The following is a 17,750-nucleotide window of genomic DNA, read 5'->3' on the forward strand; positions in this document are numbered from 1 at the left end:
ACAGTCACTGTGTGGATACTTGCTGGTTTGTGCAGCCGAAGAGTGAGTCCCTGCCCCAAGCAGCGTGTATTCTAAAAAAGGGAGACACCACCACTAACTAGGCGCTAAAAGATCTGTGCAGGGTAGATGAAAGTAATGGGGAAAAGGAAGGTCTGGGCAGCTGGGGAACCAGCAAATGCTCCTGTACAAAGTGGGATTTCAACCAAATGCTAGAGGCGGCCAGGGACACTGAGGTGGCAGTGAGGGGGCGGAGCATGGGGCACACAGGCAAAGCCAAGGCCAGGAGGCAGATATGGGGCGTGCTCCGCAGGGAACCCTCAGAAGTCGGGAAGGAGAGGTGGAGGAAAGGTGGGAAGGGCCAGGATACACCCATAGGTGTCTGATTCTGAAAGTAAAGGTCCCGGAGCAGGGCGCAGCAAGGCCCTCCTGGGACCCCCGGAGGTAGAGCCGGTGCCGGCTTAGGAAGAGCTGAGCGCAGATTTGGCTTCCACCGGCTGTGTGACCCTGGGCCAATGAGGAAAGCCCACGAGACTGCCGTGAGCAATGGTCCAAGCAAGGAGTTACTGGGTGAATGAAGGGAGAAGCAGCACAGTCTGGCCACTGCTCTGACATCGGGGGTGAGATTAGGGCAGTGCCTGGGAAGAAGGTGGGGCCTTTGACAGGAACTGTGAAAGGCGGCAGAGGGGAGGAGGTGGGTGGGCATTTGAGAAGTTTACTTTGAGGCCTGTTGCGTTTATGATGCTTTCAGGAAACCTGAAATGAAATGCACTAGGCAGCAAGGTGAGCTTGAAGCTCTGAGGGAGGAGAGCCTGGAGCTGGGATCTGCAGAAGGACAAGGAGGCAGCCCCACTGCAGGGACCGCGAGGCCCGGGGCTGGCTGTCCACGTGCATCCCACGTGGCCCTCGGGGTGGAGGGTGAGGGGAGTGAGAAGCATCCACAACTTACAAAAAGCAGTCTCCAGGGGGCCATTTCCTTTGCACTTCTTTTTATTTTACAAGGATCAATCCATTCACACAATGAAAACAAGATACCCTCCAAACAAGTTCTTAACAATTAGAAAAGTAAACATTTATTGAGACAATGTACAATAAATCGCACTTTTTAGAGCAAGCATTAACATTGATAATTGTACCATACATAACACATGGATTTATGGAGAATGCCTAATTGTTAGTGTTTTGTGATTTGGGAAACAATGTGGTTAGCAAGTTTCTTGTAGGCTTTATAGGATTTGCACCCGGGGAATGGGGGTATTGGCAATCAATTCATTTGTTTTAGAACTTGTTTTAAGAGGTATGGATAAGTCATAGTAACGTTATAGGAAAACAATTTGCACAAAGATGATTTCTTTTACCTCTTGATCAGAACAAAGACAGGGATCACAAAAAAAGAAAGAAGGGTGGGCTGAGAAGGAACCTTTTTTCCCCCCTTTTATTTGAAATGCAACATCCATGAATTATGTAAAATATTAAAAAGAGAGAAACTGGTGCAAAATACTATTAAGATATCTTGAATTCTGGGACCACCTCCAGCATCACTTCTGTGCTTTGATGACACTAGAGTCCTTTGATGTATTTATATTATTGTAATTCAGTTTCATATATATTAGTCTGTGACTAATACACAGTTTTCTCCAAATTATATACATATTTTCAAAACCTTTACACATTAAATACTTCCCACTGGGGGAAAAAAATGAAATTTCTGAAAAATTTTCCTACCCAATGTTTTTAAGATAAAAAACTTTCCCAATAAAACCTTCCAGAAAATGTGGTTATAAGGTAATGAAAATATGGACATGCCATTAACGGTTCTGTTTTGCTAAAAGAGTTCCTTAGACATGTACTAGACAATAATTCTGGTGATTACTCTCAAACTGGGAAAGGAAAGCCCTACCAGCCAGCTGTTATCTATAAAATGTCTCATTTTCAAGTCCTAACTCTGGATCTTTTCATGCTCATTACTCTCTACAGAGTTAGTTCCCAGTTTAGTGGCTTTTATAGGGTTAAGGAAGTCCCAGAGACAGTATCCACTCCAGTTATTATAAAGCCACCCATGAGAAGGAAATAAGACCTTCATTCAAGGATGTGTTTTGTAAGAATGCAGGCCAAAAGAGACACGAACTTGGCAACCAGAGAAAGGAAGAATAATCAACAGTTACGGGAGAAAAAAAGATTGGGCACAATGGTGTTTTCTGATCTACCATCTTGGATTCCCAAATGCCTTGGGATGTGGAGACATCTAAATATATGTGTTAATATACTATACAGGAATTACATGTAGGCAAACCAATATCCATGTGGAATTTCACTGTTCAGGAAGTCTACCTTAATCTTCAATTTACTGACATTTGCTTATTCTTTTGTCTGTCTGGAGATGAAGCAAGAGAAGCAATTTATTTGGGATATGTTGATCAAAGGGATTGTTTTCTAGAAAGAAAAAGCAAGTAAGATGCTGAAATAATATTTTACTGAGATAGAAGAATCACATAATCCACATGGCTGTTTGATGAACACAGCTGATTATTCTAAATGACTGATCGTCTCTTCCAATATTCCATGACACTTACTATGTTGAATTCTTACTGTGGTCATTCTGGTTTTATATATTTTCTCTCATATAAGAAATTAAGCCATTAGGTTATATTACTTATTAATAGAGTGTTTAAAACAAAGTGATACAGAAAGAGAAGTAAAAACCACCATGTAGGGAGAGAAACATTCAAAAAGTTGGGGAAACATCATGTTTTCAAAACACTATAAAATGTTAGTGACTTCAGCAAAAAGATTTATCGTGATAAAAAAAAAAAATTAACCCAAACTAATGGAAAAGAATATGCCGATTTCATAGGAAAGAAAGATATTGGTTGCCTTACAAGATAAGAATGTATGCTGAACTGGTACATCTACCAATGTTTCTGATTAGCACTTGGAGAGGGGTAAAGTCTTATCTAAATGAAAATACTTAGCTAAATGTATTTATGAGATGGTTCAGGATGTGGGAAGCTATTAAACACATGCACTACTAAATTCAGCTTTGTTTTCTTTGACTTTTAAAGAAAATAAGAAACCCAAAGAAATAAAATCTTCAGGATACATATATATATATATATATACATAAACTAATTTAATAAATAGCACTTAATTTAGTAGGCAAAGAGGTGAAATTTGTCTCAAAAAAAAACAAATCATTTTTCAAAATGTTGTAAACAATGGATTTTGGAAGGGATTTGTTCTGCACTGTGCATTTTAGGAAAAGACTATAATTGAACTAAGATTAAAAAACCATGTCAGGAAAGCACTCCATCGGTCAGAAGAATTTTCAGGGTGCTTGGCTGTTATTTGTTTAGTTCCTGAAAATATATAAAGTGAAGAGAGGGCATTTTACATAATCCTCTAAAATTAACTGAAGTCAGTCAATCAGCATGTCGTTATTAAGGGCCTTCTAGACTCCAGGCACTGTCCTAAATGCTAGACATAGAAAAATGAAGCAGTTCCTACCTTCACTGGGATGTTGACATTTTCAAAACTTCATTTGTCTCTTGGTCATATAGTTGGGAAAGTGATATTCCAACATGTTAAATGAAAATTACACCTTCCGTATCAAATTTTGGTCCTTTCATCTTGCATCTTTCCTGCTGCTAGTGGCAAACAGATACTTCAGCATGGGACAGATTAAGCTGGCATGGCAGATCATACCATATATCACTGCTGGCACTGGATGAGAGAGGAAGCAACTCAGCACTATTAATGTAAGTCACTGAAAACACTAAACAGAATTTTGAAATGTCTTAACTTTCTTTCAAAACAAAATACCAGTTTCTAAATCCTGTACAACATGTAGATATGTTTTTTCCTTGATCAAATATACATCGAGTTGAATTAATATCATTTAAAATTAAAGTGCTGTTCTTGACAAAAATGATGAAAATTATGTAGAATTTTAATATTCACTCACTTCTACATAAACTCTGTTAATCAAAATATAACTTCTAATATTAAGTTCTACACACCCTTCATCTTGGGATATAAAAATTCAACTGAACCTCAAGTTTAGCCAGCTAAGTCCAAATATCAATTTAATGTAAGGTTTGGGTAGGGGGTGGTGGTGGTGAGGAGAGCAATAAGGAAGGAGTCTGTGACATTAAACAAACACCATCCAGTTAACTGTTCTGGAGGCATCTACAAGCCTCCTGTCCAAGTCTGAGTGGGCAACATGTAGCAACTTTATTTTTTTCTTCTCAACTAAGGATAACCCTGCATCATAAGCCCATTCTGCTGGTTACGAAAAGTGGAAGGCAATAGGGTAATTCCATGGGATCAGACTCCAGAAGAAATGAGCATCTTCTACTTAGTTGGCAATTTCATTCAGGAGGCTGAATCAAGGTGAAGGGGTTTATGGGCACAAATGCCAAATTTAATGTTACTAAATAATAGAGGCCAATGTATTAAGTTAAAAGGTACCATTTTATATAAGAGATAGCATTTTCTAATTATTATTATAATTTGAAAAAAGAGTGCTTTAAAAACCAAATTGTAGGGAACATCCAAGTCAAAGTTGACATACTAATGGAACTAGGTAAGTAGTATGACCATCACTTTATAAAAAGTTAATACATTCAAAGCTTTTAAGTTCAATTTACCAAAAAATGTTCTTATTTCTCAAAGTGTAGCTGGCTATTAGCAAGTGAACCAATAGTGGCTAGAATAGTTTTTCATTGTTTTGGAAATATTGGCATTTCCCTGTTTTGAAATTTTTTTTCATGAAAAATGGCAGGCAAAATTTTTTTTTTTTGAAGGAGCTCTTCTTAAATAAGACCTGAAAAAGTAGGTAAACAATGTGGTTTTGTTTTTTCATAAATGGGTTATGTTTGAGGGACACATACATTTTTAGGATTAAGTAGTCATTTTAGGGGAAGTGGGCAAGACATTCCCTATGAATGAATTTTAATAAATTATTTAGGAGTAAAATGGCACAGATAAGAAAATCCCACTGGCACTGCAGCTTCAGATCCTTTACAAGCAAGGAGCTTGATGTTGAAGCCAATGATGAACGATTAAACTTTATCATATAGACCTGATAGAAGAATTAATTTGGGTTAAAAGCAAATGGGTCCAGAAGATCTCTCCCTGCCTTATTCTGGAACAGATAAGATGAAAAACTTAATACACAACTAACCTCTTTGGTCCTGTTAGGATATTTCCTGGCAAGACCTTTTTATAGACATGTTAAATATAATTTAAAAACATTTTCATCAAATTTTAAACAATAGTTTTACCTTTCAATGAAATAAGCATTTCTATAAACATTTTATATTGAATCAAAAATGTTACAAATGCTTTTGCACCTCTTCATCTTTGGGATAAAAAGGGCACATTTTCAGATAGTTACAGAAATCAGGAAGAGTTACACAGCATAAGACTAGAAGGTTTCAAAGTTGGCCTTTACTTCCCATTTCCATGTCTTTAACACAGAACCATTACAGTAAATTAGTGTTTCCTTAGCAGGTGCTCATCGAAATTAAATAGAATATGAATTCACTGGTCTTATCCTGCTATTTACTTTTCTGTTCTGATTCTGTACTAAGCCCAATAGTTGTACCTGGATATTCCTAGGTGTTCTGATGAAAGTTTTCTAAGGCTACTATTCACAAAATACCCTTTGCATTACACATCCACAAGACTGTCACACCTGGGGCCATGCACATAGGCAGATTTTTAAGATTCACACAATTCTTAAAAGAATTGAGATCAAGGTGATACAGGCTTATTCGAATTTGCTGAAATTCTAGTTCCTTTGCTCTAGTGTACATGCCAGAAGACAAAGGATAAGAGAGCCTCAGGAATATCAAACATCTACGAAAGGAGCTCATTTTCAAATGAGCCCAGCAAAAGCTTTTTTTTTTTTTAAATGAATCTTTTTTTCAGGAGACAGGTCTGTGGTCATTCCTCTTTCAAAAGCAAAGTGCTTCTCTATAGGATGTATCCATCCTTCTTGTAAACTACTGGGATCATGTCTAGGATAAGTCCTAGACAATAGTCATGGCCTGCCCCTACAATGTGCTTTATTTTAAGTCCTGAAAATGATCAAGGCTTAAATTTTTAATCTCTTTCTTGCCCTGACTGATACCCCATCTCCCACCATGTCAACCCTGAAAGAACAAAAATTCTACTGTTTTATGCAAGATACAAAATAATTAGGAATAATTAGTTCTAAATAAAACATTTAGCTCTGAATTATTTATTTTCAACTTAACATCTAGATATAATAAAATAAGGTGTAAGAAGGTTGATGGTGGTTTTCAGTGAGGAAGGTGGAAAATAGATATTCAACATAAAACAGGACTCTAAATAACTTTCCTTTGAAAAAGCATCACACCAGATGAATGAGAGACGCTGAAGGATTTCAGTTCGAGGCTTGCCCCCCTGGCCTTCCTTACTTCCCCTCAAAGGGACACTGGGACAATCTGCCAGGGCTTCCGGATGCTTGAATCATTGTGTTCTTGTGTGTGAAACTGGGCAGGAACTACGTGCTCTCTTTGGGTGATTGGGATGGCTGAGGCTGCTGGGGTGGCTGGGTGCCTGTGGCTGTTTTGATAGAGTTCAGGGTTTTGCTAAACCAAGAGTTTTTTGCAGCTTGAATTTCATTCATGAGGGCTCCTCTCTGGTGTTCAAGCTCCTAGAAAAAGGGAAAAGGACAATCAATATTCTTTGTATTTAAAACCCTTCAGTATAGTTGTTTAGCTATTTCTAGGCCACTGAAAATAGTTTTCATACTAGCAATAAATAAATGGGCAGTGAAAAGAAGGAGAAAAAATAAAGTAGTCAATTCCTATGTTTAATGGCATGCAGCAAGGTCTGGGGGGGGGGGGAATCTGACCATCTAACTGGCCTTCAATATGCTCAGCTGGAAAAAAAGGATGTTAAGTCAGGTTACCTTTTCTGCTCTAAAACAATCATCTCTCTGTTCTAGGAAAAGATAGGAGAGTTAGAGTCAAAGAGTGTACTTATTTCTTCTGAGAGGTAAACTAGAAGAATTTTTTTCTCCAGAAGGCAACTATTAATTTAAGTTTGGGTTGAACTCTTTGATATAATGTTAGTTTGACATTTAATAGTTCCAATAGATTTCATTATAGTGAGAGACTATGCTAGGGGCTACACACAATTAAAACAAAAAGATAAGTTTCTTTCCTTGGGCACTTAAAAAGGTGTCTCACAAGAGGTACATATAATGACAATGGGTGTTTAGTTGTTTTGGGGCACTAGTGCAAAACATGACCACTGTTAAGAAAATGTCCAATCTTCTCTTTTTTCTTTTGTTTGTCAATCTCTGGAAGTGTGTATGTCTCTGTCTCTATCTCTCTTCAACCTACATCTTTATCCCTCTCTCCCCTTTTCATTGGTCTCTACTTTGTCCATGATGGAAGTGCAGCAGGCACACGCTGAGTATAATAGGCCTGATTCCATCATTGAACAGTATGTCCAACCTGGCCTGGCTTGCCCTTCCTTAGCCAGGTGAGCCTTCACTCCAAGAATCACCATGTTGCTGTGGTGCACACGTTGGATCAGCTAATGCCTGATCTGAATGATCCACTATAGATGGAATTTTTCCTAAAAGAAATTAATTTATAACTAGAAGAGATTATGTAGAAGAGAATTTCATGAGACTGTTTGAAAAAAATGTGCTCAAAAGAAAGGGATGAGTGGCCAGAGAGAAAGAAAAAAACAAATTAAAACTCACAAAATGTGGGGTACGCAGTGTGCCTGTGCATACATGTGATCTCATCACCTTACAGTAAATGGTGTGTGTGGGTTGTTAAGACTGAAACATTGTGGACAAGATGGTAATAAGCCTTTCTGAATTTGCCAGATCAATCAGGTGATGCTTCAACAAGAAAAACATGTAGCCTATTAACAGACCCACATCTGCAGCCTGTCCAGCTAGAGAGGAACGCACTTTCAGGTTGTTCTCCAAGCCATGCAAGGCCACAAAGTAGAATCGTCCTTTCTCAGCTGGCTTTAGAAACGGTACTCAGGATCCAAAGCAAGCAGTTAAGGGCCAAGAGGGGCTGGGCACTTGGCGTGAATGGCAGCCCCTTCCCCCCACCCAGCAGAGTCTGGGAAGGGGCGCCGGAACTGGCAGTGCCCACACACTCCCAGCTGGGGCTCTCCCTCAGTGACTCTCTCAGCTGGTCACTAACCTGGATTTTACACTTGGCCTCCACAAGCTGCAGCTTGGTCTGAGCCAGTTCCAGCTCCATTTCTCGCAGTTGTTTCTTGAGCGAGTCCTTCTCATCATCAATTTCTATGCCCTGGCTTTCTTTGCTGATAGTCGCTAGCTTCAGGGTCCCTTCCTTATTGAAAATCTCACTGCAGTGTTTGCACGCCATCACCTTGCCCTGCAACGTCCAAGCAGATAACCAGTTAGACCCCAATTCATGGGACTAGTCATTCCTGAGAACACCTTCACTTGGTCGTTGTTTGCTTAGTGATAATTGTCTTCAGAGAAACTGTATGGGAGAAATCTGAGCTCAAATTCTTGGATGAAATCACAAAAGTGCTAGAAACCTCAGATCTTTAATCTGCAAAATCAGAGGACTGTACTAGATCTCCAAGGGCCCTTCTGTTCTAAATCTTACATACCAGGACCCTTCCCTGACACACGGGGGCCTGCTCAGCACCAGGCATTTTTCTTGTATTTCACAATATATAATAACTGGATTGGAAGAAGTCACAAGGCCATCCAGTATTTATACTTAGAAACTGACAGCATTATTATATATCCAGGATTTCTAAGAATAACAACCTTCTCCAAAGGAAGGGGAAGAGAATAAGCATTTATATAGCACCTATTGTCTGCCAGGCACTGTATGTACTAAGCCCGTTAAGTCCTCATAACAATCCTGAGAAGTAGATGCTATTAGCCCTATTTTCTAGTTGAGAAAACTGAAGCAAACAGAGGTAAAGTGTCCAAGATCACACTGGAAGTGTCTGAAGCAAGATCTGAAACTTCTTGGATTTCTGATCCCAGGCCCAGCACTCTTATCCACTGAGCTACCTGGCTGCCTGAAAGATCTTCACAGATCAAAATTTCCTAGAATTGTGTCCTAGAATCTAAGAAATGTCTTCTTTAAACACCTGCATAAATCGAAAATGTCTTCTCGGTTCTCAGAAAAGACAGAAAATACATGGACGCTCTCTCGGTTTGAAAAAAAAATCAACTCCCCCCTCTCCAAAATAAATGTTTGTTTTCCAAATTTAATACATTAATAGAAGTCTGACCACCAGGTGGCAATATATAGGCAGAATCTTTGTTTTTTTCTCCAAAGGAAATTAGTTTGCCTGATTTGGTTGAAGGTAACTAGACAATCAGCATACAAATATTTAATATCTACTAAATATTTTTCCTCTATATTGTTTATGAAAACATACAGGGTGTTATAAAGAACAGCACCTCTTCCAAGTTTGAGAGCTCTCAGGGATAGCGCGCATTTAGGGTTAGGGTTAGAGACAAAGCACAGCCCTGGGCCCCCGGAAGGAGATGCCTCCTGCATGAACACCCATCGAGGCTGACCTATTGCTGAGGTAGCCACCCAGCCAAAGCTTCCCTTTCATGTCCTTCAGTAGCGTGGGGGGACGTGGAGGGGACGTGGAGGGGACATGGGGGCCGAGGTTTCACTCTCCTACCTTGACAACTTCTAGTTCCTCCTTGTTGGCCGCTTGTTGCTTTTCCAGTCTGGTGCTCAACTGGGAACAGATCTAAAGGAGAAAAAAAAGAGTTTCTTTATGGAAAGAAGTCAGCTTTTTGTTTGTTTGTTTTTTTAAACGAATTGTGCATGTAATTGTTACCAGCATCCATAGAGAAGGTATAATTATCCTCACATTTTACAAATGAGGAAACTGAAGCTGAGAAAAGTTAAGTAATTTGCCCATGGACAGATAGCTAGAAAGTGCTTTGTGGGGCAGGATTTGAATGCATTTCTTTCAGAGCCCAACTTTATGCACAGCTACTAAGTTGCTTAGCTGTAAATCACCTCTTGGGTTTTAAAGGACACATCTAGTCCTGTAAGTCACTGACCATCTCCTCTCTGTGTATTTGCACCAAAGAAGCCTAAAAAATGCCACTTCAAATGGAAAGTGCAGATCTGAAGAAATATTTAGTTTTCTCATTTCACTGACGGTCACATATAACTTCATGTTTCAACCTAGGTGAGCCCCAACTTGTTCAGGGCTGTGGAATCTGATGAGCCACTACTTTGTATAACCCTCCTTGTCCAGAACCACAAAAAAGTTCTTTGAGGAGAAACAGTAGGTCCAACATAAAAATTTATCTTAGATAATATGGTGTGAAATGATATGTCCCAGCAAGAAGAATAGGCTAATAAGTTCAAGTTTTTAATGCAGAAAAAAGCCATTTGTATTTATAATCTATAGCAATAAAAACTACTTTTCAACTTAACATTTTCTCTGTGTCATAATTTAAAAAATGATAATTTTGTTGTTTTCCCAATTTAACATTAAAACAATTTTCATTTATTTATTTATTTATTTTGAGTTTTGCATTTTCCATTCTAACTAACCCTCCCAGTTTCCGTCCTGAGATGGTAAGCAATCTGGTACAGGTTATGCATGTGTAATCATGTAAAAAAATTTCCACATTAGTCATTTTGTACAGGAAGACTCAAAAAGAAAGTGAAAAAAGTACGCTTCAGTTATATTCAGATAAAATCAGTTCTTTCTCTAGAGGAGGTGGATAGTATGTTTTATCATGAGTCCTTTGGGATTATTTTATTGCTGAGAACAATTAAGTCATTCACAGTTGTTCACTGTATAATATTGCTGTTATTGTGTACAATGTTCTCCTGATTCTGCTCATTTCACTTTGCAGCAGTTTATGCAAGTCTTTCCAAGTTTTTCTGATAGCATCCTGCTTGTAATTTCTTAGAGCACAATAATATTCTGATACAATCATATACCACAAGTTCAGCCATTCCCTAATTGATGGGTATCCCCTCAATTTTCAATTATTAACTACTACAAAAAGGACTGCAAAAAATATTTTGTACAAGTAGGTCCTTTTCCCATTTAACTAATACTAGTAGTGGTATCGCTGGATCAAAGGGTATGCAGTTCTATAGCCTTTTGGGCATAGTTCCAAATTGCTTTCCAGAATGGCTAGATCAATTTACAACTACACCAACAGTACATTAGTGTCCCAGTTTTCTGATATCCCTTTCAATATTTATTATCTTCATTTTTTTGTCATATTAGCCAATCTGATAGGTGTAAGATGGTACCTCCGAGTTCTTTTAATTTGCATTTCTCTAATCAGTGATTTAGAATATTTTTTCATATAACTCTAGATAGCTTTGACTTGTCTAAAAACTGCCTATTTATATCCTTTGACCATTTTTCAATTGGAGAATGATATATAAATTTGACTCAAATCATAAACAAGGGGGCAGCTAGGTGGCACAGTGGATAGAGCATTGGTTTTGGAGTCAGGAGGAACTGAGTTTAAATTCAGCTTCAGACATTTAACATTTCCTAGCTGTGTGACCCCGAGCAAGTCATTGAACCCCAATTGCACATGTCCTTCCACCTCCCACGCAAACCTTTATTAGAAGGGCTTCCTGCAGAATGTCTTTCTGCTTTTCTAATTTAGGTTCTAGGATGAGGTTCAGCTTGTGAATCTAGCAGTCATTTGTTTTCAATCTAATGATTTTTCATTAACATTCATCCTCCTTACCCAAGCGATCTCTTCCTTAAAACTATAGCAAGGACAACAAAACTTAAATGTGTAATTTCCATGAAAGCAGAAACCATATTCTAACCAAATTCTGTATCTCCCAAGCACCCTTAATAAAGGGTTTCTTGAATTAAGCTGAAGGCACACTGGTTCTCAAACTAACTTAAAAACTTACAAAGTCTTGTTGAAAGAAAGGACAGTTTCTGGTGCCCTCTCTGAGACAAAGGGCCCTCTCTTACCTGTTTGTACTCAGCAATGATGGCCGTTGTTTTCTTTATTTCTGATTCTGCCTTCTCGAGCTGTCTCCTAAAGACTTCTTTTAACTAGGGATTATAAGAAGGAAAGAAATAAAGGGTAGCCAATGAATGGAATAGTTTCACAAATATCTAAGTTTTGTTAATCAAATTATTGACAAAAATAACAAAAGCAATAAATACAGATGGTCTTCACTTCAGATGGAGTGCCATTTTATAAAACCCAATTGACTTCAAAGACATGATGAACCTTGTCTTTTTTCTTGGAAAAGATTTTTTTTCTATGAACAACAATAGCTAGTTAATAAAAATCTAAAAAACACCTGTGTTCCAGATATTGTACGAAGCACTAGGGATTGGGGGGAAAAAGAGGTAAAAGGCAATCCCCAAAGGAGTATAACTAGAATCTAATGGGAAAAGACAAAACACAAAAGGAAGATTAAAAAGTGGGAAGGGAACAATTAGAAAGCAATGTTATTGTAATATGAATTATATTTGTTACTTACTGATTGGTACTATTAAATAATCATAGTGCCTATCTAGACACATTCTGGAGTCTTAATATAAATGCAAAGTTACTGAAAAGTAGCAAACCCCTATCATTTCTAGTCTGCAACTGCCTGTCTCTTGTTTCACTAAAAGGCCATTCTCTGAGTCTCCAGACAGAAAAGTCTTATAACTGAATTATTAATAAAGAAACAAAAGTCTGCAATCTACCTAGTGGCCACTGCAGCTACCTTCTTAGAGGTAAGGAAGTTGTGAAGATGATGTCAAAGACAAAAGCAGTCAGGGAGACAGACTTGGACTGTGGAGGATGGAGGCAGGCAGTGAGCCAGAACAGCAAGGTTTCAGCAGGAAGTCAGCCCCTGCTCCAGGCATGTAGGCACCTGGATTTCTTACAAGCAATGATCACAAGATAATTATAAATACTGCATTTTAAATCATAACCCTATATTTTAGCCTGAGAGCTCTAAAATTTTAGGGGCAGAAGCATTCAGATGGAAGCCCCCTGAAAAGGTGAGCTCAGTTGTACCAAATTCATGAATGAGAGAATTCTGCTCCATACCATAGTATACTAGTCCAAATGAACGAAGAAAGAGCATCTTTGGGGTACCGTTGCCTATAATATTAAAGAGTTGGGCTAGAGATTCAACAATTTGCAAAACACTGTAATTTACAGCTGGTCTCCCTATAATTAGAGTTTGTTTGTGAGATCCCATCATGCTTGTTAGGAGCCTCCTGAGATGCTGAGAGCAATCTATAAATTTTGCTGATATAGGCCTAGCTAGTCATATTTATTGCTGCCTTTGAGAATGTGTTATTTGGAGACAAGAACAGTAATGATACCAAGGAGAGGAAGGAAGACTAGATTCCTAGACAAATACAACTGGTTATCCGTTGACAGAGGCAAATTTCATCTAGATCTAAGAGGAAAGACTTCCCAGCAATTAGAACTTTCCAAAAACAGAATGGGCTGCTTCATTGGGGGTCCCCCATTACCAAAGATCTTCTACTACTGGGCAGCTGAATGAGTGCCACTTGTCAGGGATGTCAGAGAAGACACTCCTATTCAGTAGTGCCAAACTTAAAATATCAGTAGTTCCCAGTAGGCTCATATTGATTCAAAAATCACAAATTAACTATCTGTGATTCTATATTTTTATTCTGTTAAATATTACCAATTACAGTTTAATGTGGTTCAGTTGCCCCAAAAAAAGAAGGGGATGATTAAGATCCATTGTCAGTTCAAATCTTCTCTGCCGATATTTTTTTCTTCCCAAATTAAAGCTCCTACTTTAGTTTCCACAAAACAAACAAACAAGCAAAAAAAAAAAAAAAAACCAACCCCACCATCACCACCATCACAACCACTGAAAAAAAAGCCATCCCAGAAAAATGATGTTATACTAGATAGCATTCTGGCTATCTGTAGTTGGAAGACCTGAGTTTGGATCCTTATAAACTTGCTTAGGTAAATTGACTTAACTCTTTGAGTCTCAGTTTTCTCATGTGCATAGTAAAGTGGTCAGAATTAACAGCCTCTCTACTCCATTTCTGCTCCCAATTTATGATTTCAAGGCCATAAGTTTCCCCTCTTATCTTTGGTTAGGATGGTAAAAAATGTTGTCCTTTGTTCTCGAAGAGGACCATGACCCTCAGGGAGCTGATGCCATGACATGCAAGTGAATTGGATTTAAGTGAGGGAGGCTGTTCAAGGTCCCCTGCCTCACTTTTCACTCCAAAGCCATCTGGGTCCAGTGGCCCAAATAGAGATCAATATGACTGGAGATGGCCCTGGATCTCTTTGGTCTTGCTAAATTAAAGTCTTCAACAGTTCTCAGTTTGACTGAGACCATACCCATTCAGAAATGAAAGCTAGGTAGCAAATGAGCCAAAGAATGTTCTCTTTCCTCTCCCAGGCTGAAAGAGTGATTTGTTTTTATTAATTTATTTTAGGTAATAAATAATAAAATAGAAAAGAGATAGGTGGGAAGGTCGAAGTTTCTTTTTTTTAAATTTTTTGTCCAAGTTTCAAAGACCTAAGGTCATCCATAAAATAGATATTAGCTCAAACTCATAAAAAAAAAAAAAATCAGGGCTAGGGTCCATGCCAAATAGGCCAATACTTTTTGCCTGTTGCTCTGCTGAAATTGAAATGACTAGCTGATTTATAGCTCTGAGAAAATGCGAAAATTACAGGCTGCCTTCAATAAATGAATTTATTAGTGGTTCTCTGATTTACCAAGTTCTAAGTCTTTGAAATGCTAGGTATAAGCTAAACATTTGGCACTATCTATCTCAGAAGGGAACTCAGAATATATAAGTTACCAGAAGTTAATAATCAAGATTTAAGAAGTCTACACACTTTATTACAGCTTAGTTCTCCTAGTAAAATTCTAAATAAGCACTTTGAAAATTGGCTTTTGGCTGACGCAATAGTTGATTGTAAAAACGACCGAATGCATAAAATAAATCTTCCTGAGCTTTTTTGGTTCTTGTTTCTCACACACACAGGATTTAAGGGATCCAGAGCACGGATAAAGTTCCTTAGGGAACTAAGGGAACTATTCCATTTCTGCTCCAAATTTATGATTTCAAGGCCATAAGTTTCCCCTCTTATCTTTGGTTAGGATGGTAAAAAATGTTGTCCTTTGTTCTCGAAGAGGACCATGACCTCAGGGAGCTGAGTCACAACTACTTGGGCTAAAAGTCTGTTCTGTTGCAAATACCATACTGTATCTTATCAGTTACATCTATAATGGATCACTTTAGAAGTCACTGCGTGCAACCTCCAGCTCCCGTGAGGCGGAAAGAGGTGACCTGACCAAAGTTGCCCAAGTCAACAGTGATAGATCTTTTTTCTGCTGGAGGGCGATGGCTTGAAGTCTGGTCCCCAGAGAATGTTAGAGATCTCCTGGGAATACTTCAGCATCATGTTTTAAGAGAATTTCTTCTGACTGGCTAAGGAGTGTGTGGCAATTCCCATTAGAAGTCACCTCCAATGGCCACCATAGGAGTTAGCTACACCGTAGGAATTTGATGTCATTCGTTGTCTTATTAAAGCCCTGGATCATGTCTCTCATGTACAGAATTTAAAGCAGATTACTCAATAGCTTTTCTAGAATACTTCATTGAAAGCAAACTCCAGTAAATATTCCTTTTTTTAAATTTTATTTTAGTAAAAGGCTGCACATCCAGAATAGAGAGAATACAGCCTCTCACCTCCCTACTCCCAGTAGAATTTATAAGTTCAATGTTTCATTTTAAGAAGATAATTCTAGAGGTTCCCCCCAAAAGCTTCTTGATTTTAAATGAATGTATATTCATTATTATTCACAGCTACCATAGCTTGGGTGGTCGTTATTGCTTGATTGTGTTTTATTTCTGCAGATACACAGTTCTTAGTTAGTAAACTCTCTATCCTAGAAAGTCAAAATACCTGAGCAGTTTCTTCCTCTTGTTTCCTCTTTTCCTCTTCAGTTTCCACTAGTCTCTGTTTGGTCAGGAGCAGCTCTTTATTTAAAACATCTGCCTTATCTTCAGCCTGTAATCACAGGGAGATTGTCATTAATGGGTGTACATTTATAACATTTCCTATGATCCCAAATAGTTTTCAATCCTGGGTAAATGCTGATCTGGCTATCTACAGATAGATGGAAATTATATTATATTATATCCATATTTTTCATCTATTATATCCATCTTTCTATCCATAATCATGTATGATTAAAAGATGATACTTTGCATGGATATCTCCCAAGTTTCTCCCTTGTTCTTGTCTCTCTGCCCCCTTTCTCTTAGTGATAGTGGTTCATGAATTTAATTTATTCTGTGATTCTGATATCACAGAATTCTGGGTGAAAGGGCATTTAATGGTCATCTTTAATCTAATTCATTGTTGAAAAAGAATCTCCACAATAACATACCCTAGAAAGTCACCTAGCTTCTGCTTTAAGACCTCCATCTTTATATAAATGATGCTGAAATCTCTTTATCTAGCCTTCTTCATTGCTGTTTGCTGGCCATCTCCATCTGGCTATGCCATAAGCAGCTAAAATATATCAATATATCCAGTATGGAACTTTCCTGTTCCCCTAAATCCACTTCTTTATCTTGATTGAGGACATTAGCATCTCTTTAGTCACCTAAGATTCGGAACCTCAGAATTCTCTTGGATGCCACCTTCCTTCTCCCCAGCCCCCAAAATCCAGTCAGCTGCCAACTCTTATCAACTCACACCTGCCCATCTCACCACTAAGAGAACCACCACCCTAATTCAGTACCCAGCATTCTCAACTTGAGAACAGTGTCAGGTACAGTCTCTCTGCGCCTCTTTCCCATCTCTAAATCCACTTTTCACATAGCTACCAAACTAGTATTGCTGAAGAACAGATGGAACCAAGTCATTCCTTACTCTGCCATTTCAGTGGCTCCCGATTGCTTCTGGGATAAAATTTTTAAATCCTCATATTAGCATTTAAATCTTTCTGCAGTATTCCTCCCACCTTTCTTTTCAAACATACTTCTCATTGTTATTATGCTTCATGTTTTCCCCAAGTCTTTGCAACAGGTTGTTGCCTGGAATAGAATTCTATCATCACCTCTGCCTTTTAGCACATCTAAGTCTCCTCCAAAGCAGCTAAGTGGAGAAGTGGATAGAATTCTGGGACTGGAGGGAGACCAGTTCAAATCGGACCTTACACACTTACCTGGGCAAGTCACTTAACCTTTTTTGTCTCAGTTTCCTCGTCTGTAAAATGAGCCAAAGAAAGAAATGGCAAAGTGCTCCAGTATCTTTGCCAAGAAAACCCCAAATGAGTCACAAAGAGTCAGATGTGACTGAAACAAATGAGCCACAAGCAGCAACAAAGCATCCTCCAAAGCACAGTGGGACAGTGGCCCCTTCCACCAAGCTTTTCCTGATTCCCTTGGTAGTTGGTATCAAAGTCAATGTGACGAAATTTGCCCATCCTTATGTTACACTAGTAATGTTTCTTCCAGTGGAAGAGAAGTCTTCACAGCTGAAAGGATTATGATCCCCTTACAGCTGGAGATTATTTCATGTTTGCCTCTGCACTCCCTGGCTCCTGGGCTGTAAGTAGGTGCTTGCCGATCTAAGGATGATACACTTATTCATCCCTGGGCAGTGGCTGCAAAGTCTGACAGCTCTTCTCACACCGAGCCCCGCCAAGACTTTGCTCTGGCTGCAGCCCCTGATTGTGACCCTCATGATGTGCAATACCCTG

The 17,750-nt window shown here is 38.6% G+C and overlaps 1 protein-coding gene across 5 annotated transcripts in view; it reads right to left on the minus strand.

Moving 5' to 3' along the window:
- Positions 1–969: 969 nt before the first annotated feature.
- The window catches only part of RABGAP1L (RAB GTPase activating protein 1 like), a 689,556-nt gene continuing 672,775 nt past the window's right edge, over positions 970–17,750 (minus strand). For all 5 annotated transcript variants that reach the window (XM_051998907.1, XM_051998909.1, XM_051998911.1 and 2 more), the window contains 5 exons: positions 15,944–16,048; positions 11,989–12,072; positions 9,688–9,759; positions 8,202–8,399; positions 970–6,679 (listed from right to left, as the gene is read on the minus strand). In XM_051998907.1, coding sequence (XP_051854867.1) covers positions 6,527–6,679; positions 8,202–8,399; positions 9,688–9,759; positions 11,989–12,072; positions 15,944–16,048 — 612 coding nt within the window. In that variant the 3' untranslated portion in view covers positions 970–6,526. The remainder of the gene's footprint in view (positions 6,680–8,201; positions 8,400–9,687; positions 9,760–11,988; positions 12,073–15,943; positions 16,049–17,750) is intronic.

This window comes from Antechinus flavipes, chromosome 4, assembly GCF_016432865.1.
Source record: "Antechinus flavipes isolate AdamAnt ecotype Samford, QLD, Australia chromosome 4, AdamAnt_v2, whole genome shotgun sequence".
Lineage (NCBI taxonomy): Eukaryota > Metazoa > Chordata > Mammalia > Dasyuromorphia > Dasyuridae > Antechinus > Antechinus flavipes.